This window comes from Zalophus californianus, chromosome 11 (assembly GCF_009762305.2).
Source record: "Zalophus californianus isolate mZalCal1 chromosome 11, mZalCal1.pri.v2, whole genome shotgun sequence".
In the NCBI taxonomy this organism is placed as follows: domain Eukaryota; kingdom Metazoa; phylum Chordata; class Mammalia; order Carnivora; family Otariidae; genus Zalophus; species Zalophus californianus.
The window spans coordinates 105229153-105256520 of record NC_045605.1 but is presented as its reverse complement, the minus strand read 5'-3'; the positions used below and the strand labels follow the sequence as shown (position 1 = coordinate 105256520).

Genomic DNA, 27368 nt, shown 5'->3' with positions numbered 1-27368 from the left:
AAGCCAAAGTGGCCCGGGAGGTAAGATACAGCGGGCGGTGGGTGGCCAGAGGGAGCTGCCTGGAGGGGGCTGGCCCCACTGCAGGAGGGGAGCTGGGTGGTGGTGAAGCAGGAGTGGGGCTGCCCGGTGGGGGACCCGGAGGGATGCTCACCGTGGAGGGGGTGGGGGTGGTCTTCTTCCTCTCCAGGCCGGGCAGGGGGCTGGCAGGCACTTTGGCTGTGCTGCTGGCCTTCCGCCCTGACTCCCGGTCCTCCTCAGGCCGCTTATTCTCTGCGTTGTTACTCTGCGTCTTCTTAGAGTAGGAATTAGACGTGGGAATGGCAGGACCAGCTGCTGGGCCAGAGGGATGGTGGGAATGGGTAAGGGTGAGGGGCCCACCGAGTGCCTGACTGACACACACACACACACACACACACACACGCACACGCACACGCACACGCACACGCACACACACACACAGTGCTTTCCTACAGTCTTGCCAGCAGCTTGGCAAACGCCATGTCACAGAGGGTGAAGGAAGTTAAGTGGCTTGGCCTATGACTAATAAGTGACTGAACTGGGACTGAAACTCGGCAGTGTCATCCCAAGCCCCCAGAACCTGTGTCCTTTCAGGAGACGGGTTAGTCCCCACCTGCAACCCCCATCCCCTAAGCACTCACCCTGGTCACTGAAGCGCCGCTGCTTGGGGTTGGCCGAGACACTGCGCTGTACCTTGTGGGAGGGGGAAGGGGCACTGCTGTTGGTCAGATCAGCTGAAGGCCGGGGCTTCAAGGTGATGGTGTCGCCCTCCAACTGCAAGCAGAGAAAAACAGGGGCAGAAGTCATTGGAGATGCATACATATGGACCCATGTAATTACACACAGTCCTGCCTGACAGGAAGCCACCCCAGACTCACATGAGACATACTCCTGCAGGGTCCAGGTGTACCTAAACACTCTTGAGACACAGATGCCCCAGCACAGATCCTGACAGAGCCAAAGACACCCCCCCCCCGCCCCGGCCCCCAGCGAGGGATATACATGCCCCGAAGAACACACATTCATACTCAGAGACCACACCCTCCTGCCCCCAGCTAGATACTTCCTGAGCAGGCTAAGGTGAGAACCGAGAGAGGGAGCCCAACACTACCAGGGGGAGAGCAGGGAGGCCAGGAGTGCATGTAGGGACATGCAGATGGTGAGCAAGACCCCACTCCCACACAAACCCACGGACTCACATACAGACATGGTTACCCAGATGGGGAGAAGAACAAACACAAGAACTCCAGACGACCAGAAAGGAGGATGGACACACACGCACACAGACACCCACAGCCAGACCTAAGCACTAGGCAGAAACCACACAAAGACTCAAGACTCCTACTAGAAAGGCACAGAGACCTACACACCCAAATACCCAGAGATGGACACTTCCAGATGCAGAGGGACACAAACACATGGAAACAGACACAAAGACTTCTAGATCAACAAAGAACTGATCCTGGGGCGCCTGGGTGGCTCAGTCGGTTAGTGTCTGCCTTCAGCTCAGGTCATGATCCTAGGGTCCTGGGACTGAGCCCCATGTCTGGCTCCCTGCTCAGCGGGGAAGTCTGCTTCACCCTTTCCCTCAGCCCCTCTCTCCCCACACTCGTGCGCTCTCTCTCAAATAAAATCTTTAAAAACAAAACAAAACCAAAAAAAGACAAAGAACTGATCCAGTCTTATTAACACAGAAGGGGCCAGATCTACTCACCCACATGGAAACCCAGGCCCAGGCCTAGACCCCACTAGCCTTCCTATCCATTCCATGAAGGAGACCAGCGAAAGCAAAGGCCAGAGAGCCTTACCCACCAGCGCTGAGGCTTCAAGTTTGTCAGCAAAGAGCACACCTACTCAGAGAGGAGCTTCTGCCCTCAACGGGTACCAGAAGCACGGGGGTGCTAGTGACAGCAGAGCTGGCCGGCAGGGGACAGAGCAGGGGGCACACACCTCAGAGCTCTTGTAGCCCAGGAGCAGATAGGTGGCCATCACCTCGTTGTACCTCTGGCCCACCAGTGAGTCCTGGATCTCTTCCCGTGTGTAACCCATGGACACCATCAATTCTGCACAGGGGGGACATACAGTTAAGGCTGGTCCTCAGTCCTAGGGAGCTCAAGCTCATAACTCAGCAGAGCCTCACCTGTCCGCCGGGGGTCCTTGTAGTCAGGGAGTGGCTCCACATAAGGCTTTAATTCATCATCTTCGTGACCCACATTCATCCATCGATCTTTCATGATTTGCTGGGGAGCAAAAGGAAGGGTATGGGCAGGGAGGAAGGAGACTCAGCTTGGAGGTGTCCCTGGGAACCCTGGACTTTCCAGCCAGCTGGGCTCCAGGCTGCTCACCTCTAAAGTGCCTCTCTTGCTGGGGTTGAGAATGAGAAATTTCTTAAGCAGGTTTTCACAGTCCGTGGACATGTAGAACGGAATGCGGTATTTTCCCCTCAGTACCCGTTCCCGTAGCTCCTGAGGTAGGAGGCAAATTTATTTTATTATTATTTTTTTTAAGTAAGCTCTACGCCCAACGTGGGGCCTGAACTCACGACCCTGAGGTCAAGAGTCGCCTGCTCTACCAACTGAGCCAGCCAGGTGCCCCAGTAGGAGGGAAATTTAAATCACCCCAAGGCCCAGGGAAGAAACCTAATAAAAAACCTTTAGCTCCTGAGAGCTAAAGACTGACCAGGCAGACATACATGAAACATGGCAGGAGGCAGAGAGCCCGAGACAAGGCACCCCACTAGAGAGGCACTGAGGTCAATACCCTGTGCCCATTAGCTTGACCAGCCCGAGGCCTGCCATCCCAAGCACCTTGGAGGGGTGAACGGACAGACAATCTATCCCATCCCTTGAGGAAAGAATGGAGGTCATTACACTGGGCACAGAAGACCCCGTGTCCGCTGCTACCCTTAGCAAGCCTGTCTCTGAATCTCTGGCTTGGGGAAAATGTAGAGGTGGCAAGTGTGAGAGAGGTCAGGGGTAAGACCAGAGGCGAGAGTGGAAAGGAGAGACAATAAAAATGATCTAAGCCTCGGGCGCCTGGCTGCCTCAGTCAGTGGAGTGTGCGACTCTTGATCCTGGGGTTGTGAGTTTGAGCCCCACGTTCGATGTAGAGAGTACTTCAAAATAAAGTCTAAAAAAAACCCAAACAACTAAGTCTTCGATTCACTCCACCTTGAGGTTCTGTCCATCAAAAGGCAGGGATCCACTGACCAGTGTATACAGGATAACTCCCAGGCTCCATACATCCACCTCGGGTCCATCGTATTTTTTGCCCTGGAAGAGCTCTGGGGCAGCATAGGGGGGACTGCCACAGAAGGTATCCAGCTTGTTCCCAAAGGTGAATTCGTTGCTGAAGCCAAAGTCTGCAATCTTAATGTTCATATCAGCATCCAAGAGCAGGTTTTCTGCCTGGGAGGTAAGATGGAAGATGTCAGGACCAAGCGGACCACAGTAAGCCACTGAACAGGAAGGAGCTGGGTGGGATGGGAGCACAAACAGGAAGCCATCCTCAGTCTCAGGACTTTCTCCACCAACTCCAGGGCAGGCCTTCAGTCACTGTGAAGAGGCTGGGCTGGAGAAGGGCAGCACAGGCTCCTTCACACAGGCAGCCGCAGGCGGGGGGCGGGGAGGGGGGTTCTGGGGGCTCTGCCACGTCAGGCTCGGGTTAATCGCAGTCATGTCTGCCAGGACTTGGGGGCCAGGAACCTCCGAGGTAGTCCACACTCTAACATCTCAGGGAAAGAGCTGAGCGAGTGCGCACCCACAAAGCAGCTGTGGGTCAGTCAACATTCTGCCCTCGGTCAGCAGCGAGGCTGCCTGAAGGTGCAGAACCTGCAATGCTCCCGCCACGCCTGGGAGCCCTGGAAGATGACGTGCCCAGCAACGAGACCCTCTGTTCGCTGGCTGGAATGAGATCTAAGTCCAGTCGTGAGGCCTGTGTCAGAAGCAGCCCTAGGGGCTTCCTCATCATCTCCAAAAAATTAAAAGCTGGAGTTTCCTTGAACACTCAGGGCCTGATGGTTATGTCATTGGTGACAGAGGGTGAACAACCCAGCCCGACTCAGACACAGGGCACAAGATTGTACCTTACCTTTAAGTCTCTATGAACAATAAACTTCTGGTGGCAGTACTGCACAGCAGACACTATCTGAAAGGAAGGAAGAAGGGTTAGCCCAGTGGCATCTGAGGGTGGGCCATGCGGCTCGCGGACCTGTGATCCCGTGACCTAGTTCTAAGTTGCCACAGAGACAGGCAAAGCCCAAAGGACCCTCCACAGGCCTAAGTGAGAGAGGCAGCTCCTTCTTATATGCCAAATCCCAAGAGGCAGAGGTCGGGCCCATACTCTGCAAAGGGAGCCACACCCACCTGGCGGAATTTGGCTCGAGCCTCTTTTTCTTTCATCCTGCCATGAGCCACCAGGTAGTCAAACACCTCTCCTGCAAGACACAGGGGTGGGGTCTAGGTCGGAGCTTACTGGGGCTGGGAAACGGGAGGGCACACAGGAAGAGGCAGTCCCACACCTACCTCCACTGGCATACTCCATGACAAGGTACAGAGTTTTCTCAGTCTCGATCACTTCAAATAACTTAACTACAAAAGAAAAGGCCAAGTCACCAGTCAGAGAAGTAGTAGGGGCCACACTCTGAGGCCCAACCTGAGCAGAGGCATCCTTGGGACAAAAGCCCCCTCCCCTCCTCCACGAGGGCAAGTTCCTCTCATGACAGCCACACTACTCAGGACAGCCCAGTGTGCCAGAGGCAGAGGTAGATTTTGAGCTGGGCTTCCCCAGAGGCATCCTCAAGGACTCCAGACTCTAGCAAATAGCATGCCTCGGGGAGGAATACAGGCTGGGAAGTGGAGCCGTGCTGTGGGGGAAGAAGGAAGGAACGACATCTGGTTCTCACCTATGTTGGGATGATTCAAAACCTTCATTATTCTTACTTCGCGGAATAGCTAGAAAAGAAAATACCAAGGGTCATGCTTGCTTAACTTGCTCCCCTCAGGTCCCCTCCGAACAGAGCCACTGCTAGGATTCTTCTCCCCAAAGAGAAAACAGGCAAAGAAATAGGGCAGCCGTCCAGGTCACTCAGACCTGTCACTGATGGCTGAGAAGCGGGTGAGGGGGAACGAGAGCAGAAGCGTCAGCGGGAGGAAAGCTGGGTTCCAGCGACTTGTACCCTTGGGTTCAGCATCTGGACAGACCAGCCACGTGCCCTCTGTTGCAGTGTCCCCAAATCCAAACCCCAAACAGCAGACGGGTTTGGCTGGGTGCCTCTGAAGGAGGGAATGTAAGCCCATGTACATGAATATTCAGAACCAGGGCTGCTGCTAAAGTTCAGTGACAAAACAGACTCCAGCTTGGGGTGTGTGTGTGCGTGTGCGCGTGTGTGCGTGTGCGCGCGCGCGCATGCTGGGGGGGGGGAATTCGAAGGGGGCCCCCAACATCTTCTGGTTTACAGAAGTCAGAGGGCTCTGCACTAGTGGGCAGGCCCTTCTCTCCTGGGCCTCTGGGGCGGTGACAGAAGAAGCCGCTCCTATATATAGCTGATGCCAATTTTAATCAAACCCACCTCCACACACTCACGCTCTCTTTGTGAAACAAAATCAGGGACTCCAAACCATGTATTTGCATAAAGAAAGATGACAGAAACGAACTCAGTCCCCTCTGCGGGGGCCAGAGAACTGGAGGTGGGGTTTTGGTAACTTCCAGGCCTCACCATTTGCACAAAGAGCAGAACTAGTTGTTTATGTTATGTTTTGGGTTTTTTTCTGGCAGGGGGAGAAGAGGTCTGAAGACCTAATTCAGGATAGAGTTTATGGAATCAAGTGAGCACGGTTTTTCCCCTTAATGAGATCCGAGAGCTTCTGTGAGCTGGATAGGGAAAGAAGAGACAGGCTTTCCAATCTTCGGGAATCTGATTCTGAACTTGGCTCCTTTTTCTTGTTAGAGCCCAGGTTTCTCTTGCCGCCTTCTTCCCTGGTCCAGCAGTTGTCTTGGATGAAGAGGCAAAAAATCCTGGACACCACCTCAGGGGTGGTAAGCAACTGGGAAGTAACACTGAAATGGGGCCGGAGGCAGTGGCCAGGGTACCCCCCCCCCCCCCCCCGCCACACACATTCCCCCCGGACACCCGCTGGCCTGGAAGGGGCATTCTCCTGGGAGAACAGTGGAGTTTTCTGGGCTCAGCTGAGAACCCTGAGGGGGATAGATTCTTCACTATTGTCCTTTTTTACGGATCACTGCTGGGATCAAATTTAACTAGAGCGATTTGGCCAGAATCAGATTGGCCTTGGTAACAGTGTGTGTTAAAAGGCTTTTAAAATGGCTACATTTGTCGGGCACTGGTGCCTTCCAGCCGGCTGGTCAGGAAGAGGCAAAGAGAAAAAAGAGGTGGAAAATAAGACGGCCTGGCTGACTGTGGCAATTACCATATGGTAAGCTGGACTGCACCAAAGACCAAATGGCCCACACCAAGCTGGCTTCCACCCCGCAGGGTCTGAGCCAACATATCAAGAGTAGCCCTCTTTCCCTTCCTTCCGGAAAGCTCTAAGCAGGAAAGCCCTGGTGATGACAGCAGTGTTTCCTCTGAACCAAAGAACCCTGAGGGGACCCCAGGGCTAACAAAAAATAGGAAACGCCGTGGTTTTGGCTGCCGGTGTGTCAGGGCACCTCAACCTCCACGCTGCTAGTCCGTGAGTGCCTCTCGCAAATACCAGCCCCCAAACCTAGTCCCAAGCCTCCCAATCCCACTGTAGTTGACTATCAGCATGAGGTCATGCCCTCTCCTGACTCAAATAACACAATGTGCTCATGGAGAAAAAAAAAAAAACTCAGTCTCCCTCACGACAGAAAGAACTAGGTGAATCAAGGTTAGAAAATCTGAACCAGGGTCAGGGGAGTACGAGGGCACAAGGAAATCTGACTGACCTAAACAGGGGCAGCTTTTTGGGAGCCAGATGGGAGATTTCCTCCTTCCCCTAACTGCCAGAACCCAGGATGAGGAGAGAGAGGGCAGAGAGTTTCCAGTTCAACATCAACCCGTCCCTGGCAAGCTGTCCCATTATGCAAAAACCTTTTCAGGTCCCCACCTGCTCTTCATAGTTTCCCAACCAGGGGGCATGAGTTCCCACCCGAGGAGCTAGCTAACACAGACCCCAGTTTCCCACTGTAAGTCAAGAAGGGAAGGAAAAGTTCAACTTCACCTAGCGAACAGTACATGCAAATGACTTGACTTTTAGCCAAGAGGAGCCTAGAAGTGAGAAAGCAAATCGGGAGTACCTGTCCTTAATCTGCACAAACTGGCACGGCCTTGAGACTGTGGAGTTTAGCTTCTAAAAACCGCAGTCTTCCATACCCACATCCCCTAAAACTGTAGCTGGCACAAATGTGGTGGCAGGCCTCCCTGCCTCCTCTTATCCCTGTACGTCTAGAGCCACTCCTTTGGATCATTCCAGATCTTGGAGTCACCAAACGCATGTTTCTAGTAATGGCTACGAACGTGTGTTTTTGCATAGGGCTGGCCACGGGCCAGAAGATAACAAGATGCAGGAAGTAGGTCAGATAGATAGGCCAAATGGTGGGGAAGGGCAGAAAGACTTTGAAAGAGCCAGTGCCTGTGGCCAGGAAGCCCACCCAGGAGGGGTCAACGTGGTGGACACGATCAGAGCCCCATAGGGAGCAGAGCCATGGAGCAGCGGAGACAGTGAAATGACCAGAGATTTTTAAGTTAAGGATTCAAGGGCAGGCCCACCTGGGGTCAGTAGATCACTGACCCCTGAAGAGAGGTTTAGAAAGGAACAGAAGGTGCTGTGTGCTTACCTTCTGGAGGCTGGAGGAGTTCAGTTGAGTCTTGTCAATGATCTTCACAGCTACCTGCACAGGAGACAAAAAGCCCCCGATTCCCTCTCTGAGCAGGCTGAACCCAGGACTCAACTCTCCCTCCTCTTCTGTATTTCCACCTCCTTCTGCCGCCTCCCTCTCAACACTTCCATTCGACCCGACGGCATTTCCACCTGACAACAAGAGGGTGGCTGCGGCAGTTGTCCCACCGCGCCCAGCCCCCAGAGCTCACCTCCTTCCCGGTCAGGATGTGCCGGGCCAGCTTCACCTTGGCGAAGTTACCCTTGCCAATGGTCTTAAGGAGTCGGTAGTTGCCAATGTGGGGCTGCTCGTCAGCAGAGGCGGCTGAGTTGCGGCCCCGCAGCATGTTGGACTTACTGCTGGGCTTGGGGTCGAGGTGTCCCAGGGTGGGCTGCAGGGTGGAGACAGGCACACCTTTCCGGACGCCGCCCTCTCAGTTCCCCACTCCCTTGCCCTTAGCTCTCCACAAAAAACCCAAGAGGCTGGGGGAGTAGGGGCGGACTGCAGGGGGCTGGCAGGCAGGCAGAGGATCGGAAGGCGGGGGGGGGGGAGGAGAGGAGAAACGAGCCAGTCTTCATCCCAAGAGAGCAGAGCGTACAGTCCAGTCCAGCGTGCTGTGGGTGTGGGAGCTCGGGACCTGTGCTGTCCCACCCGCCGCTTGCGGCAATAACCCAGCAGCCCCTCGGCCTCCTGTGGGCGAGCGCCTCCTGCTGGCCTCCCTGCAGCCTGTTCATGCCAGGACAAGGAGGCGAGGCAAAGTCCCAGGAGCCCAACAGTCAGGTTTAACTTCAAAGCACTCATCACCATCCAACACGTCACCTTTACTTTTATCATCTATCACTTTACATTCATTTGTTGTCGATCCCGATAAGAATGGAAGCTCATGAAGGCAGGCATACGTCATTTATTCACTGACACATCCCAGCACCTACACGATCGGAGTTAGGACAGATGCTCAATGAAACTTGTGCCGTGAACAAACTCAACAACAGGGTCTGAGCAAGGCGACCATGTGCCCTCAGATAGCCCGTCGCTCGAACAAGGGTGTGACAAAGCAGCAGTGATGGCCACGGCACTGAACAGCTACAGACACGGAACACAAAAACCGTACGACCCAGACGAAAACGCAGGTTTACATGAAGACGTGCATGCTCCTCAGACGACTACACAGAGTTGCTAGTGAGCCGGTGGCTCTGCTCCTCGGTGCACACCTCGGAGGAATGGAAGGGACATCCCACCGATGTGCGTTCGTAACATCCCACGCTCACAAAAGCCCCAGAGTAGAAACCACGCCCATGTCCATTAATTGAGAAATGGAGAAACACACTATGGAAACAAGGCACACAGCGGACTCTTCGTCGGCAATAAAAAGCAGCGACACCTGCTACAACATGGAAGAATCTTGAAAACAGGATGCTAAATGAACAAAGCTGGTCACAAAGGACCACACGTTGTATGATTCCATTTACTTGAAATGTTCAGACTAGGCAAATCCACAGAGACAGATTAGTCTAGGACTGAGGAGGGTGGGGATTTAGGGGTGACAACTAAGGGGTGTGGGGTTTCTTTCTGTGCTAATGAATGTGTCCTAATGAACTGTTGATTATGGTGATGGCTATATCACTCTGTGAATTTACTCAAAGTCACTTAATTGTACACTTGAAACGGGTGAATTGTGTGGCATATGAATTACATTTGAATAAAAGTGTTAAAGAGTCTGGCCTAAGTCTCATTTGGAGCCCGGATTTACCTCTCAAAGGGAAATGATGCCTGATGCCATATGGGACAAAGTGCTGCCAGACCCTCATCCCAGAACCAGCCAGAGCTACCTTGGAAACTTCAAGGACATAATGTGGAGGAGAGCAGGGTGACCAGAAGTGTGAGTCCAAGTTCTTCCTCTCACGGCCCCTTCGGGCTGGCCTGTCGTGAAGCCCTCCACAACCACAGGGAAAAGAAAGGACTTGCCACGCCACCCAAGGAACTGTCCAGGGTTCCTTGCAAGAAGCTTGCTTCCCTCATCAGATGCTTTCCAGGCAGAAAAACAAGAACACAAAGCAAATAGCCTGCTGACGTTTCCCCCTTCTTACTTGTGTCAACGGAGGGCCTTTCTTTCTCTCTGCATAGTAGCTGCTGGCTGGTTGGGGTAAGTGGTCTGACTCAGATCCCAAAAGCTCACGGACTTAGGCGTTTGAGGAAACAAACAAACAAAAAAGATCCCATGCACCTGGTCGATTTTGAAGGCAGAGCTTCCTGACATCTCAGCAGAGTCCCTTTTAACCTCTTCGCTCTTTAGGGAATGTTCTCTCTCTCCCGCGAGTCCTCACCACCCCTCCCAAGTCCACCAAGGCCCCAGGGCCTCTGCTGTCTGCCCACCGCAGCCCACAAAGCTCTCTTGCCCTCTGTGCTTCAGACACCCTGTTGCTCACTTACCTCTGGCTGGTCCTCAGTGTTTGCTAGATCAGTAGATTTTCAAACACCTGCTTTTAACCCTTCCAAAGCAACCCTAGGATTCACACCCCTTGGAGAGAAGGGCATTCCTAGGCCCTGCGGGTACCTGCCTTGGGCTCAGTCTACCAAAGGGTACCCTGAGCCCCCTCCATCAGGGTCCTGAAGGCCAGGCCTCCGTGGCCTACCTCTTCTCAGCCCCATCCTCCCAGCAAGTGCTGCTAGACTGCCTACCGCCCTACCTGGTCTGCCTCAGGGGCCACGAACAGGGAAAATCTTCCCTCTGACCCAGCTCCCACGAGAGGAAGATGGGTGGCAAAGTGTCCTTGGCAACCTCCCATTCACCCCCTAAGTTTCTTGTCACTCCCCTCTTTTCTGAGGATATGAACCAAAGGCAGCAAGAGCTTGGCAGTCCCCAAGCCCTCAAAACTGTTAATAGGAATTTACTGTTGACTTGAAGATTTGGGCCCTCTGCCCCTCTGAAGCCAAATCTGGGAATCCTACTGCCCTTCCCAACCTCTGCTCTGCGCCTCCCTCTTGGTGCTTCTGGCCCTCAGGGCTGGTCTGTGTGGCCCAGCAGGACAGCATTGCCCGTGAGGCTCAGCGGACCTCAAGCACATCAATAACCACAAGAGGGGCTCTGCCATCCACCTCCCTCCTTACAGGGGTACAGAGGTGTGGTTAAGAGTGCAAATGCCAGGGACAAACTGCTAGTGTCCAAAACCTAAGTCTGCCAATGACTCAACACATGCTAACTCTATTATTATCAACACCATCCTTAAGAGGGAGATGAGATTATTACAAAGGGGGAAGGAAACCATCCAAGAGAGGACCAGCGCAGCGTGACCCCACGCACCTGTGTCAGGAGATGGTCTAGTGGGTGCCAGGGAGCTCTGTCTAGCAGAACCAGGTTCAAGTCCCGACTCCCCCACTTATCAGCATTAGTTTCCTCGTCTGTAAAGTGATAAAACATTGCCTACTTCACGTTAGGTGAGAGAACACACGTCAAATGCTTTATCCGGTGCTCAATGAAGAGCAACCACTATTATTTTTAGTTCCCAAATACTACTGTCTGCAAAGTCAAAGGTCCCTTTGTCAACAAGACTTCCACCTCTGAGTGGAGCCCTCCTAAGCCAGCGGTCGCCCAGTGGGGGCCAAGGCCATAAGAGATGTTCTGGCCCTCCCCACTGGAGAGGGGTCCGGGCTGAGCTGTGGACGCCCTCCCCTCTGGCCCATGTTGCTAGCCTGCACCAGCACTTCTAGCCTCCACAGGAGGTGACCAAACAGGGCAGCTGTGAAAGGCTGGTCCCAAGCCAGGCACCCGGAACAGAAAGAGAGAAGGTTCAGCTTGTCCAGGACCCAGAGAAGCAGGAACACTGGCCTGTGATCCTTGATCCTCCGGCTCCCCTTTCAGGACTGAAATCACCCAAGTGTCAGGACTCAAAGCCCAAAGACTGTAGCCTTTCTCTCCCTTTTTCACCTCTCCTCTGAGACACTTCCCACAGCAGGCATGGGGGCCAAGGTGAGGAGAGCCCAGGGGAGCAAACAGAGAAAGGGAGTGAAGAAAGGAAAAAGTCTCCAGCGGAGAATGTTTCTTGGACCATGGTCCCACAGGACGTGGCTGCCCTGAAGGCTGAAGTGGAGGTAAGCGTTCAGAGAACCCTTCAGAACCGTCTCTTCTGTGGTCCTCCCTAGGCCCACTCGGCCTGGATCCAGATCTCACCGCCAGGTTGGGGGCTGAGCACCGGCTACCCTTCTGGGCCAACGAACCAGGCTCCGGCTAAAGCCCTGCTCTTCCCCCCACCTCTGTCCTCCCTGTTCACAGTACGAGGAACGCCAGACATTCCCAAAGCCCTGGCCCACAGCACCCCACAGTCAGAGCCTACAAATCTGAGGAAGTCTGTTGCAAGTTGCCAGCACGAGTCTCAGGTAGCCTTCAGAAAGAACAGGGGGTCACCCTGCGAGGCCATATTTGGAACCGACGGCAGACCACACAGGTGACTTAGCAGGCCTGACTCAGAAGTGGGATGTGAACAGCTTTGGAGGCTCAACAAGAGAGGTGCAATATAGGACCCGGGGAGAAAAGAAAGAGGCTTCTATCTAGCAGGCCCTTCAACCTGGGATCTCCAAACTCAGCCTTAGGCGTGTTGCCAGGTTCGCCAGGAAGACAGCCTCCACCCCTGAGGCCCAGCGCTGACTCAGGTAGGCAGGGCCCCTTCCCTAACGCTGGGGGCACCTACCAACAGTTCTCCCCTAGAAGAGCCCGTGCTGCGGGGCTCTGCATTCAGGCCTGGCCTCAAGTGTCCTGAGACTTCCCCAGGGCTGGGAGGGGTGATAGGCAGGTACTCCCCGGCCAGAGGCAAAGTAAGCCTGGGCACCGTGGGAAGAAAAGGGTCCCTTGGGCAGCGGCCCAGTGCACCCGCCCCAGATCCCAGTCTCCCCTCGCTGGAACACCTGAGCACCGCCCCCCCCCCAGGGCCTCCACCTGTCACCTGCCCCCTCCTCTCACTCTGGGTGCGCCTGCTGACTCAACCTCTGGGACTCTTCTTCCGGCATTTGCCCCCCTTCCTTTCCCAGCCAGTGCCTCTTTCCATGAATTTTACTACCTGTGCTAGCGCCTGGCTCCATTCAGCAGTTCTTTAAAGATCCTGTGTTTGGGGTGGGAGGGGAGAGGAAGGGGGCAATCCCACAGCAGAAAAGGGGAAAACATACCCGGCTGGAGAAAGGGACAAGGACTACCAGCAACTTCCATTCAGCAGAGCCCACAGCAGAACCTGTCAGGCAGCGAGGGCAAAGTACAGAGGCCGGCAAGAGCCTGGCCCAGGGCGGGGGCTGCCGGCTCTGCCAGCCACCCTTACTCAGCCGAAGCAGGCGACACCTTCCACCACCTCCTCAGTGAAAAAGAGTGAGGCAGCCAGGCCCGAGCGGCTCCTGCCTGGGAACCTGGACTGTGTCGCAACCGAAACCACCACTAGCAGAGAGAGACCGGGCTTGGCAAGGAGAGCAACAGGGACAAAAAGCCCCACAGCTTCCGGCAGGCCAGGGTCTGGTGGCCAGAAAACGCATGCAGTCCCAGGACACGACACCAACACGACACCGACACGGGAGCAAGGTGGGAAGAAAGGGGCAGGCAGGCACCGGGAAGAAAGGGAGACAGAGAGAGAGGCGGGTTTAGATCAACTTCCTTCTCCCTCCCCCTCCCCCTCCCCGGAAGTGGGCTGCCCCACCCTCCCCAAGGTGCTTTGCTGGGTAACAGCTGGGAGAGGGTGAGGAGGCTCTGCTCCGGCCAGGGCTGTCATAAAGTCCTTCTCACCCTCTCCCGCAGCAGGTGGGACCTGGGCGGCGGGGGCGGGGGGGGCTCCAACTGGCCGGGAGGAGTATGTGTGAATCAGGCCGGCTGACCCGGAGGAGCAGCCTTGCCAAAGACCAGCCAGCCACCCATGCGACAACAAGAAGGGGGTTAGGCAGAAACCAGCAATCTAACAGTGGCAGACGGACCTCCTGCTTCACAAAAAGCAGTGTTTACCTCAGAAAAATGCACATTCCACTTATACACAAAATATTCTGGATGTAATTTCAGGGAGTTCAGGCACCCTGTGAAGCCCCTTTAGAGGCTGATGGGTTCTAGACTAAAAACCTTTGTCACTGATTGAATAAGACATTGAATTCTAAAACTTGCCCCAAAGATGGGGAACCAATCAAATGTCCCTCTAAGTCCCTTCCAGCCCTGATTCTGGGAGTCCATCCCTAAGTTCCTGCCCAGCCTCCGACAAGTCTCCATCACCCCCCCTCCCACCCCAACAACACTGCTTTACGAACTTTGAGGGCCAGGGACAGCAGGGACGCTGGTCTTCACACCTTCCTCCTGCAAAGCTCTCCCGTCTGGGCATCTGCTAACTCGGGGCGACTGGAGCTCTTCCTTGTCTGAGTTCTGCGTTCCGGTCACGCCTTTCTTCTGGCTCCTTTCTTCTGGCTCTACTTCGAATTCATTCCGTATCTCTAGGCTAGGCTCTTTCCCACTAAGCAACTCTTGAAAGATCTCATGCTGGTAGGCCATAAACCCCTCTAGAGAAGGGCAAAGCCTCCTCTGTGCCCTCCCAGCACCTGAGCAGATACCAGGGAGACCATGCCACTCAGTGTTTGCCTTACACAGGAGCCCTGATCAACACATTCGACATTTCTGACACTGTCTTCTGCTGCCACATATTCCCTACGTTCTCCACACCTGTAGGTAGCATCCTCACGTCACAGATGAGAAAGCACAGAGGTTATGAGACTGGCCCAAGATCCCACAGCCTCCCCGCACAGAGCTGGGACTGGAGCCCAGGGCTTTTGTGCCCAGGTCAGCACTCTGCTGTTCCTCACGGTCCCCTTTGCTGGCTTCCCCCAAAAGAAGATAAGGAAGCGGGGCGGGAGGTGGGGGGTGGGGAAGATGCCTAGGCCAACAGGAACGCCAGTGTCTGGCTCAGGCCAGTGTGTAGGGCTGCTGTGAGGACGTACCCAGGGGGTCCCACAGTCACCCCTCTTCAAAGTGGGCCCTGATCTCAGTGCAAGAGCTTAGGGTTTATTCTGGACCCTGGGCTCAGGCTTGCCTGCAACCACCTGCCCCTTCACTCAGAGGCCAGAACAGGATCAAACGGCTTCATTTTTCCAGTCCCTAGGGTTCTGCAATGTGACAGAAAGGTTGTTTCCTCAATCCTGTTTGTGGGAAGCAGTAAGGGGTTTTGTAAACTGAGGAAGTACCGAGCACTGACCACAGAGATGCTGGGGAGAAATGGGTATGACTGAGCTGACAAGTCACATGGCCATGGCAAATGGCTAGTTCTTTAACCCTTCCTCCTTCACTGCATCCAGGAACCCTCTTTGCATCCTTTAATCCTGAGCAACTGTCACTCTCAACTGCCAAGAGTCAAGAAACCCGAGGAGCACTGAGGGTAGGAGAGATCTCATAAGGCTGGGGGAAGCACTGACCAGTGGAAATGTAACCCCCAAAATTAACTGTGATGGCTTCCCCTGGGAGACCCTCACCTTCCCTTAATACAGTGGTGCAGAAGGGAGGTGGGGCTGTGTCAGAGTGTCAGAGGGTTGCTCCCGCCTTCTAGCTGGGGCAGATGCCCCCTGACAGAGGACACCTGCAGAGCTGGCAACTGAGGCCTGAAGCCCAAAGCAGGTGGGTCACTTCATGCTAGCTTTTCGAGCTGCAAGCCTTACCCCAAGGCAGGGGGACCAGCACTGCAGCCTGGGCCAGGAGGGAAGCAGCCTGCAGGCCTCAAAGCAGCCATGGCAGGAGCCAGCACATGCCTGGGAGGACCAGCAGGCAAGAACTGACCTGGAGTGTGACCAGAATGGAGCCAGCACCTCCAGCTCACTCCCCTGCATGCATGGACGCCACAATACAATGCTCACCCCTCATCTCCTGCCTTCTAAGCCACTTGAAATGCTGGGCTCTTCCTCAAACAGAGTGGATTCTACTGAGCAACCAGAGGTTTACCAGCTTCCAGTACCAAATTTCGTCCCTGAGAATCTGCTCACTGGGGTCTGGTCTCTATCTCAATCCCCAATTACTGTTGCTAATTCAGCAAACCTCTGTTGAGTGCCTACCTCTGGAGCCAGGGCTAGTTGCAAAGTTCAGAAAGATCTGGTTCCTGCCTTCTAGAAACTTAGAAGATATATTATATTAGACTCACCACAGTATCTCTGCTTACTTAGTAAGGGAGGCAGGATAGCATGACAGAGCTCCGGAGGCTAATGGGCCTGGGGTGGGAGCCTTGCTTTTGCTCCTTACTAGGTCACTGAGCACGACTAAGATTCCTTGACTTCTCTAGATCTCAGTTTCCTCATTTGGGACATGTGGACACCACCTGTAACAACTTCACAAGATCAGCATGAAGACGAAACGAAAAACGCACGCCAGTGTGGGCCGCACTGCCCAGGGCACGGTGTTTCCTATGATCTCGCTTCTCTTTCGGATAGGAACCTGCTTCCCATCTCAAGGGGTCCTCTAAGCCCAGAGAAGAGCTCTCATCTCTAAGAACTTGACAACAAGCACCAGTGGAGTAAAGCTGGTATTGCTTCTGGAACAGAGAAAAGTCAAATTTCTAGCATGGCTGGGCTGTCAGGCAAAAAGGACCCTCTTTCCTAACTTAAAACCGCTCTTGCCAAGAGGAGCGGGTGAATAAGAAGGCAGCCAGGCCTCTGGCTTCTAAGCAGCCCAGAGGAGGAGGAAGGTGTGTCTGCTTTTCCTCTCCTCGTGGGCCCCTTAACTCCTTCCTCCCAGAAGAGGTCCAAGAAACAGCCGACATACCAGTACCACATGGTGCCAAGGGCTGGGGGAAGCTCACACTGCCAGCCTCACGCTCTATTCGGCGCCGCCCGTACCAGTGGGTTACTGTAACCATGGAGACCAACAAGTTCCTCCATATCACAGGAGAAAGTCAGCCTGCCAGCAGCCCAGGGCTCTGGGGGAGGCAGAAGGCAGCCTGCAGCAGAAAGGTCTGGCTCACTTTACAGAGGACTGTGGGGAGCTGATGGGAGCCTAACCAGTGCAGCTGAGGTGCCTGGGCCTCCCTCTTCCTTCCTTTGTAGTGTATGTTTTTATTCAGCACATTGGCTGGCTGTATACTGTGCAGGAGCAAAGGGCTGGAGTCACAGATCTGCAGTGGGACCCCAGCTCCGCCACTCTGGCTGCTGGGTGGGGAAGAGCTCAGAAGTGTGGTATGAAGAGTCACACAGATGCACACGCACTAAAAGCAAGGCTCCAGCTATCATGTAACATCTTCTTTTAAGGGATCCAGGTCAGTAAACACTCTTTCCCCTAGTTTATCCCAAATCCTTTTGTTCGAGGCATTATCCAGACATCTTCTTACCAGAGAGTGATCTCTCCCTTCTCTGGATCTCACAGCATCCTGTCTGGACCCGTTCATGTCTTCCGACTGACTCTGTGTTGCCACGCCTTAGCCTCCTCAAGCTCTGAGAGGTCAGAGACGGTGTCTTGCTCACCCTCGTATGCCCTTAGTGCCTAACATTTAGTACCTGCACCCAGCTGGCCCATGGTAAAACACTTGAGGAATAAAAATGGTACAAGTTTTTGATCCTTACAGGCACCCCCTCCTGGAAGGAGAGACAAGGGCAGAAGGAAGATCAAAACCTCTTGCCGCAAGACCCTTTTCTCCTCTTTCAAGACAGTTGTTGGTTCCGTCTGGCCTTCCCCCTAGACAGTGCTTTAGGGAGGGACCCGGGTCCGTCTGATTCATGGCCCACAACAATGCCTCTAGTGCAGAGCAGAAGTCTGCAATCACTACTGAATGAATAAATGTGTACGAAGGAATAAATAAGAAAACGTGCAGGGGCATCTTCATGACAGTCTTTGGGCCCCACACCAATAACCCGCATCTGTGCCCTCTGCAGGCAACATCCAAGCGGGTAGGAAGCCACAAGATCCCCTCGCCAAAGGATAGGGGGCTCCTATGGAGCGTTAGCTCCACGAACAAACTTCCTCAGGTGGTGAAGAGGCCCTTGGTGCTCTCTCCCAACACAATGCTGGAGGCAAAAGAAGTCACCAAGGTGGACTGGAGACAGACTCAGAACACAGGCACAGTCAGGGATGCGAGGGCTTATGCCCCCACACTCCCGTCCCTGACCCCCTCAAACAAGCCCAAGCCCCCGCCTTTCATCTTGGGGGGGGTCCTCTTCACTGAACTTCCTGATGCCCAACAACCACTGGGCCCTCCCACTTGAGACTGCTTTCTGCCTCTCCACATTCAATCTCACAACTGCTTTGCTATCAAAACCACTGTATCTTGCTGTGACAATGCAAGGCAGCGCGGGCCATTCTAAGAGCTACTGATTTGGGGGAGTGACAATGACTTGTAGGAGACATTTATGCTTTGCCACACTGAGAGCTCAGCTTTCATATTTCCTCCTTGAACTGATGTAATGACTGTAAGGCCCTGTCATCCCTAGAACGCCAACAAAATTCACCCATACACACCTGCCTCCTGTCCTGCACAAATCGGCTTTCCCACCCTGCCCCCCACCCCTCCCCAAGCTGCCTCCTGTTACAGAAAAGCAAAGCAACTAAAAACGGCAGCTGGGGAGCTCAGTTGACTCACCCAGCATAATCATCTCCTCCTAGAATCTCCCATCTTCTCCTGGGGTTTTTGCCAACACAAAGTAAAAAAGAAGCATGAGATCTTTAAAAATAAAAACAACAACAACAACAAAACCCACAAAAAACCTCTCTCAGCATTTATGCAACAGCCTTTCTACCTGAGTGCAGATTTAACCCTTTGTATTTGCCCTTTCCAGCGTGGTTTCCTTAGAACGTCCTCATGCCGAGGAGCAGATCCAGCTACAGGCTGGGAAACAGGCCTTCTGGGTCCTCTCCAGTTCCAGCTCCACACTGGAAGGTGCTGAATAAGACATGTGCCTCCTTCCACTGCATCCTCCTCTGGAAGTGGGAAAAAAGACTGCCTCCCTAGTCCTCCAGCCTCAAAGCGGGCACTGGAGGAGGAGGAGGAAATATCAGAACACACACAGTGGGACAGCGCTTGCTGCCCCAGGAGCTGTGGCCAGAGGTCGGAGCTCAAGCAGGGGAATGAGCGAGGGAAACCACCTAAGGTCATCACTGTTCTCTCACCTCAGAGCAGTCCCCACCTGGCCGGGCTGCAACGTGGCCGCCCCATTTATGTGACCATTACAAATCCAACTGGCCACTCTGCATGAGCAAAGCCCCCGTGGGGCTGCTCCTGCTCATAGGCGGAGGTGTCATCTTCCTCCGAGCGGGTGAGTGCACCTGAGTGGTGGCACTGGCTGTTTCCAGTGCCTCCTGACAATGAGTCCAATCGGCTAAAATTGAGAATTTGGTCTCACTCATCCCTTAGAGGGATCGCAGGAATGAGTGTAGCTCTCAGACAACCTTTCTGGGTGGGAAGTGGTACCTCTGTGTGTTTCTTTTTGTCTTTGTCATTTGGTACCCAGAAGGACAACTTACTTTTTCTAAGAGATGCTATGACTACAAACTAATGAGAATACTTCCACAAAGCACATGCAAATGTGCTGCGGCACACTGGTCAAGAAATCCCCAACTTACCAGAAGTTCCATCTGGAGAAGAACAAATGGTGGCTGTGTCTTAGACCCGCTCACGAGGGCCCACCATTGTATCTGAAGCAGTATGTTAACCACACTTAAGATTTAAACCATAGCCCAGAACGGGAAAACTAACTCAAGAGTTCTGCCTTGGGACATGTCTTTGCTCCCCAAGCAGCACGGGCAGCAGTAACTGAGGCTCTGTAACCTTCAAACCCTGGGTGAGGGCCTAAAACAAGGGGACTGGAGCTGGGGGAGGGGGCTTCAAAGCATTTCGGGTGGTCGGGTAGGAGGCAGGGTATGAGGAGAAATGAACCCAAGCAGAAGTGAGGAATGAGGCTGGAGTTTCAAAAGGAATTTTGAGTGGGTACTGCCTTACAGGAAAGAAGGGCTAATTCTGGAAGACCACTCTAGCTCTCTCTCTTCCAGCTAGAGAGAGAAAAGGGAGCCTGGGACAGTCCCCTGACTTATCAGGGGCAAATGCTCCTTAGAATGATCTCCCTGCTCGGCACCTGAAGCCAGGGATGTGCTTCCCATCTACCTCACTGGGCCCACTGTGGCCTCAACCCTGGGCCAAGGACAGAGACTGCAGGACCCTGTTATTAAGTGGCCACGGTCTGGGCAGGTGCCTTGGCTAGCTGGTCAGATATTTGGAAGAGGGCTCATTCGTCCGAAGTTAGGTGGAGAAGACTGGAAAGTTTCTCAGTGAGACTGTGTGTATGTCAGCTTCTGCTTGTAGGCCTCAGTGTCCCCTAAAGCCAAACACTGCTCATTTTCTGGTGGCAATGGCAGCTCTACTCAGGACGCCCTAGTTGTTCGAGCAGTTCACCTAGGGAGCAGAGAGGATGGTAAATGAGAAGACATTATCCATTACAAGTGCCTTCTTAACAAGCACTTTCTAATAGTTAATTAATCTTTTCAGAGAAAGTCCTAGGAAGAGTCTGAGCTTTTTTTTTTTTAAAGATTTATTTATTTATTTGAGAGAGAGAACGAGCGGGAGGGGCAGAGGGAGAGAGAATCTCAAGCAGGCTCCACACTGAGTGCAGAGCCCAATTTGGGGCTTGATCTCAGGACCCTGAGATCTCAACGTGAGCTGAAACCAAAAGCTGGACGCTCAACCAACTTAGCCACCCAGGTGCCCCTGAGAGTCTGAGCTTTCTGACCTCTGATATGAACCTGGGGACAGGGGTCTTTGGTACGGATTAGCTCAGCGCTGGTGGAAGCCCTCTGGAACTAGAACCACCAATTAACAGGTGGTGCTGGGGAAAAAGGGGGCCACTGCTGGGCACTGTTAAATGTTCTATTACACAGACTGCATACAAGAGAATGCTGGTTACTTTGACGGAGACAAGCAGCCAAGTCTCTAGCTCATCACCTCCGAATTCACCTAGAGAGGGCAGGGAAGAAAGGGTGCCTACAGAGGCAAACAGATCCTCCCCCAACACATCCCAAAGGGCAGCTCTAATTACCAATAGGCATGGTGGCTTAAATAAAGATCTGAAGACTGAGAGAAAAAAACCCACCCATGATACCTCTGATCAGAGGAATCTAGCTGGGTAGCAGGAGGCCACTGCTACCCATTCTGCTGTTCTATCTAGTCCAAGCAACCACCACAAAGACCCCACAGGCAAAGAAGGGTTCCTACTAAGAGAAAACAAAAGTTATCAAGTCAGAATTTACCAAATATCAAACCCCGTCCAAAATACTTAGAACAATGCCTGGAACATACTAAATGCTCACGACATGCTGGCTATTATTACTCTAATTCCATATGCTTTCCCAGCTTATTCTGTAGGTTACCAGAAAAAGATAAGATTTTTGGCTTTAACTTCTTTACCTAATGCTCACCACAAATGCTCCACAAATGTTCTCTATCTCCAAAAAGAGATGGATCTTTTCGAACCGGCCTGGGAGAGCTCTTGAGATGAAGAGTAAGTTCTGCTCATCTGTTGGCAAGGCCTGGACTTGGACTTGGGTTTCTGGCAGAGCCAGCAAAGGCTCCAGCGGCTCAACTGTTTTATCCCTTCCATAAAAGGCCACTCTACTCTGCTCTGATAAAAAGCACATTAAACCTACACATCCCACCCTAGGAAAATCCAGTACACTGCACAGCTCCCGTGATATACAATGTCAGCAATATTGCTGATACTTTCTAGACATATGGACCTGGAAGCTTACAAATCAGCAGTCGAAATGGGACATGTGACTAGCACTTAGGAAATGGACACACACAACTCACACACAGTGTGGCTAGAGTCCCTGGCGTGTCCTGAAGAGGGCTGCCTCTTCAGTTGTGAGACAGGGAAGCCTGCGTGAGGGGAAGGGGGAAGGGTGGTGGTGGAAACTTAGCTGCACTCCCAGCTCTGGGGCGTCTCTGGCTCAGAGACTCAGCAGCCTTCCCCGGCAGCCAGGCTCCCAGCACCAGCTGTCCTTCACACAACACAACAAGATCACTGTTTGGGAAGACGGGATTTTCGGCGTTGGGTTTTGTATCCATGAACTAGCATGCATCTGTCTCGGGGCAGTTTCCCGAAACAGCTGCATGTCCTGGGCCCCCTGCAGCCAGGATTTGAGATACAGGAGAAGAGAAATGAGACACGAGAAGTAGGAATTCAGGAAGAGTAAAAGCAGGAAGTAATGAAACTGCCTTCTTCTCACCCCTGTCCCATGGGAGCTGACTTTCCCTACCTGGTCCCCACTAAGGAGTCACATACACCCTCACTTACAGCAGTCCCTGCTTATCCATGGGGGATATTCTCCAGGAACCCGCCCTCCCCACTCCGTGGATGCCTGAAGCCACAGACGGTACCAAACCCTAAATACAGATGACCCTCGAGCAACACAGGTTTGAACTGCGCGAGTCCACTTATACACAGATTTGTTTCCACACAGAACAGTACGGTAAATGAATTTTCTCTTCCTTATGACTTTCTTAGTAACAATTTTCTCCAGCTTATTTTAAGAATATAGTATGTAGGGGCGCCTGGGTGGCTCAGCTGGTTGGGCGACTGCCTTCGGCTCAGGTCATGATCCTGGAGTCCTGGGATCAAGTCCCACATGGGGCTCCCTGCTGAGCAGGGAGTCTGCTTCTCCTTCTGACCCTCTCATGCGCTCTCTCTATCTCATTCTCTCTCTCAAATAAATAAAATCTTAAAAAAAAAAAGAATATAGTATGTAACGCATATAACATACAAAATATGGGTTAATCAGCTGTTCAAACGATTGGCAAGGTCAACAGTAGGCTATAGGTAGTTAAGTTTGGGGGAGTCAAAAGTTATAGGCGGATTTGCAAGTGTGTGAGGGTCGGCACCTTGAACCCCTATGTTGTTGAAGGGACAACTATATACTATGTATTTTCCTATAGATACATACCAATGATAAAGTTTAATTTACAAATTAGGCGCAGTAAGAGACTGACAACAAAACTAATAATAAAATGGAACAGTTTTAACAGTATACTGTAATAAAAGTTATGTGAATGTGCTCTCTCAAAATATCTTCCCGTACTGTACTCCCCCCTTCTTGTCAGCAAGTGAGTGACATAGCAGTTAGGCTACTCCTGACCTTCTGACGGTATGTCAGAAAGAGGACCATCTGCTTCTGGCCTGCGGGTGACCACGGGTAACTGAAGCTGCAGAAAGCGAAAACTGGGTAAGGGGGGACCACGGTACCTTCCTTGGCACACCCAGGCTTCCTCCTGGCGTCTCCACCTCTTTACCCTGACAACTCTGCCACGTCAAGTGACCGTGGTATCTAAAGCTGATGCTGGTTACCCCATGAAGAGATAACCAAGGTCATGTGAGCTGGCCTGACACGTTCTGCTGCACTTGTTTATAGGCAAGAGGATTAAAACAACCTGTCAGGGGAGGGAAGGGGGCAAACCCTGTACACAGGGCAAGCACTGGCAACACGGCCCAGAGGCCTCCTGCCAAGAAGTCTTTCGCTCAAATATAAAGCAGAAATCTCTCACCAAACCCCAAACCAGCTAACTATGCCAAATACGCTTACGATCCAGTGACCTTGAGGCACTGCTCAATTCTTCCAATGTTCTTTGTATGAAAGGTTAATATTAGGGTTTTTTTTTTGGGAGGGGCGGGATAGAGTAGAGGGACGGGCAGCATAGTACCCCATGAAGAGCCCCAAACTTAATTCATACCCAAGCAAAGCCTTTCTGGCCCACCAAGAAATGTCTGAGGTGTAGGGTTTACACAAAAAGGAAGGTTCCGAGGGGGTCTTTGGATAAAGCAAGCACTCAGTTCGCAGATGCCTACAGGCCCAACCAGAAGTCAAACCATCCAAACAGAACTTCCTACAACCACTTCTTGCCTACTCAAAGTCAGAACTGGGAGGCAAATTAGGAACAGCTCCAGGGCAGAGGGGCTCAGGCAGCAGAGAGTCTGGGGACCTGATGAGGATCAACCTCTCTAACCAGGGGGTCAACTTGACAACGGTAGTACTAGCCACAAGACACAGAAAGGAGAAAGCGAGAGGTGAGCACCTGAGCCTGTGGCTCCAGGCAGCCTAAACTCCTGATAGCAATGTGGCAGAGAAGCTGGTCCCTGGCTCTGCAAAATGAGATTCTCTCTCCCATGCTCCTCTGCAAAGCCATTTGTCACAGCCCCTAAATAACCAATCCTCCCCTCTCAGCAAGCTTGGGCTACTCTGGTCTGGTCTCTGCCTCAGGCACTTGTGCCTTAGCAGCAGGGTATTTCCATTTGGGTGTTCCCTTGGCTGGCTGGAGAGATGGGCAGAAGAGGGCTAAGGTGGGCCCCCTTGTCTGGCCACCCAGAGGGGAAAAGTGAAACACCTGCTGGCAACCTGCGCTCCCTCCCCCAATTTCCCCTTCTAGCAAAGGGGAGCAGCTACCACTTTCCTAACCCTTTACTCACAGTTTAGGCTGAGGCCAGGGAAGATGTACCCCTACTATGAAAACGGAAGGTAGCAGTCTGGCTTAGGAACTAAGAAACCTGGCTTAGGGAAAAGAGGGGTATTGTGCTACAAGGGATTCCAAGAATAACCTCCCCAAACCATCCACCAAGCTCTTCTGAAGAGCAGGGGTGTTTAGAAGCGCTTTCCATTTCCCCATGCAACACAGAAGAGGGTGGCCTTGGGCAGACACACACCTGGCTGGGGTCACCATCTCCTCTAAGGAGCCCTGGTCTCCCTAACACCAAGTGAGTCCACACCTGCCACAGAGAACCAGCCCGATATGGTTAACGTGCTCTGGAGTTCACATACTCACTCGTGCATTAATCTTCCTCCAGACAGCTGCTGTCATGCAGGGCAGTGAGGCGGGCTGACTCCCCGCTTGGAGCCTCTGAGCCGGTCACTCCAGTTTGCTTGGTAGTTTTGGGGGTGGGACGGGGGAGGAGGGGGAGGACAGCGGGGGGAGGAGGAGGAGGAGGAGGAAGGGAGATTATGATTCTCTATTTTCAAGCCCCGCCCCTAAAACCAGGGAGGGAAGCAGCTGAGTTCCCGCGGTGGCGGGCGTGCTCCAATCTCTGGGCACTACAGAGCCAACCAGCTGCATAAGGAACTCTGGGGAACGTGCACATCAAACACACTGGGAAAAGGAGGGGAAACCAACACGGGTAGAAGTGAGCTGGTCTCCTGCCAAGAACTCTGAATGGTATTCCTATCAGAACTAGAACATAACAGGAGGTGAGCAGGTTTATGGTCCCTGGGGAAAGGCAGGAGGGGAAACAGTAAAAGCCAGGCCAGCATGGGAACAAAACTCACTCCCTGGCAGGAGAGGGGACAGCCCAGCCATCTGCAGGGCAGCATCTATATGCGGTCAGAAGCGAAACACTGTCCCATGACGCCCTTCTGGGGCAGACAGTCCATGCTCTAACCTTAGGACAATTCACACGCTTTGCCAGCTGCGCCCTGAACCCTGCAGTTTGGAGCACGGTCATTTCTCCAACCTTGTAAGTTAAGGTCTGCCACTTGCGGCTGATGACAGGCCGGAAGGGGGACTCTCACTGGCTGGCTAGTGCAAGCTACTCTGTGACCAAGGGCAGAACAGAAGCCACAGATGATGGCCCCTCCCAGGGGGAGGAGAGAGCTCCTCCTTTGCCAGAGCAGAGCCCAAGGCTGCCACAGAGAGGTGCTGTTTAGCGACAGAAATGTCTGTCCGGAGTGTCAGGAGGGACAGCCACCAGGTACTTTCTCCTATTTCTCACCAAATGCTACCGCCGGCCTCCACAGGCTGCCTTTGGAAAAGCCGGTAAGAACCTCGGGCGGCAGCCAAGGCCTCCGAGTCCCTCCCCCATGAGAAGAGGGAAATCGGGCCTGCCTCCTGGGCCTGAAGCAGCTCCCCGGCGTGCTCAGCCAGCCTGCTCCAGAGCTAAAGCCGGAGTCGCCCCACGACTGTGGCCTCAGCTTCCTCTCCACCCAAACCAGCACATAAAAAACCCATCCAGTCCCTCACTCTACAACATGGGGTGGGGGGCACCAACAGTCATGTCAGCGGGGCACTCGGCACTGGCAACAGGAAGTGACGGCTTCATAGTCAGATGCGCCTCCCCCCCACACACCTCATTTATATATATCTATCTGTGCGCACATGTGTGTGTGTGTAAATGTCTATGTATGTATATATACGTACACACGTAAAATGGATTTTCAGTCCAGACCCACATGGCTTCTGGATTTTTCCTTCAGCTGCATAATGAGCTGGCTGGCTCCCTTTCCCTGCCTGCAGCTCCAGCCTGGCCCTTGTCCCTTCCTAGAGTCTCACTCTGGGCTCCAGCCAACTTCAAATGTAGAATGTTCTCTCAGACCTCCAGGCCTTTGCTACAGCCTCCCACTGCCTGGAACACTTCCCCTCCATTATCCACTCCCATTCGTCCTGATTAGCCTCTGCTCGGACATCGTTTCCAGGAAGCTTTCCCTGCTCCATCCCTCTGATTTCACAAGGTCCCTGACACACATCACTTCAAGCCTCTTATACAAGGACTTCGTGGCTTGCTGAAGGGCCTACTCCACAACTCCTGGTGGCTGCCTTGTTCACCGTTACACAAGACTGAGAGCAGCCTGAGGGAAATTTCCAGGACTTAGGTCATCTCTGCGTCCCCAGTGCCTAGTACAGGACCCGGCACCTAACAGGCTCTCCATAAATGCCTTCCTAATTCATGAGGGAAAGTCAGGGTCAGGGTCTTCCTGCTTTTCCCGGAGTCTCCTCACCTGATAGCTCTCAGCACAACTCTGCCCCATGTGAGCCCTCCAACCTGGGTCAGGACTAGAATGCTTTCAATCCATTCCCCAAGGCCTCCTGACACCTCTATGGACGGAGCGTCTGGCAGGATCTCAGAACTCATCTCCGGTGTGTGGAGTGGGGCCTGCTGCCCTTCCACTTGTCCTTTCCCAGTCTCCCTTCTGCCATAAGGTCTGCAGGTCAGCCCCTACGCAGTCCCTCCAAGCGGCAGGGCTGCCTCTGAAGTGGAAGCAATGGGGGTATAGTGCCAAGGTCCCCGAGAGAGAGTGATTCTAGACCCGGTCCCATTCAAATAAGTTACATGACCTTGAGCAAGTCATTCACCCTCTTGGGCCCTGTGTCTCCCCACCTGTAAAATGAAGGTCTGTCCTGTGTGGGCATGAGGGTTTTCAGTGCCTCTGTCCTCATAAGCCTTCCAGCCCTGTCCCTGAGACGGTAGCAGGAAGTGGGCATGGTCTGCACATCCTGAAGACCACATCCTGACCTTGGTTTACTTTGGGTCAACCTGCCTAAAAGTCTGGTTCCATATGTAATATGCCTTGGACACCAGGCTCACACACTAGAAAATCTCCTCTGCGTATGGCTGAAAAAGTTAAAGTTAACTCAGGTGACTACCCCAGACTTAGAAACATTACAACCCTGAACTCAGGGTGCCCTAGGGAAGGATCTTCTCCTTCCCTAGACTTCATTTACCCACAATTTATAAGCTCCTCAACCCTCCCAGCCTCTCTGCCTAGCATG

At 53.2% G+C, this 27368-nt stretch overlaps 1 protein-coding gene across 5 annotated transcripts in view; it reads right to left on the bottom strand.

The window, feature by feature from the left end:
* The window catches only part of MARK2 (microtubule affinity regulating kinase 2), a 56410-nt gene that overhangs the window by 8427 nt on the left and 20615 nt on the right, over positions 1 to 27368 (bottom strand). For 4 of the 5 annotated variants that reach the window (XM_027579260.1, XM_027579261.1, XM_027579263.1 and 1 more), the window contains 12 exons: positions 8090 to 8269; positions 7837 to 7890; positions 4922 to 4970; positions 4542 to 4607; positions 4383 to 4453; positions 4108 to 4164; positions 3189 to 3425; positions 2364 to 2483; positions 2159 to 2258; positions 1969 to 2081; positions 660 to 792; positions 152 to 330 (listed from right to left, as the gene is read on the bottom strand). In XM_027579260.1, the coding sequence (XP_027435061.1) occupies positions 152 to 330; positions 660 to 792; positions 1969 to 2081; positions 2159 to 2258; positions 2364 to 2483; positions 3189 to 3425; positions 4108 to 4164; positions 4383 to 4453; positions 4542 to 4607; positions 4922 to 4970; positions 7837 to 7890; positions 8090 to 8269 (1359 nt within the window). Of the gene's footprint in view, positions 1 to 151; positions 331 to 659; positions 793 to 1968; positions 2082 to 2158; positions 2259 to 2363; positions 2484 to 3188; positions 3426 to 4107; positions 4165 to 4382; positions 4454 to 4541; positions 4608 to 4921; positions 4971 to 7836; positions 7891 to 8089; positions 8270 to 13035; positions 13060 to 27368 lie in introns of those variants that run through there. The other variant, XM_027579262.2, reaches the window with a different exon arrangement.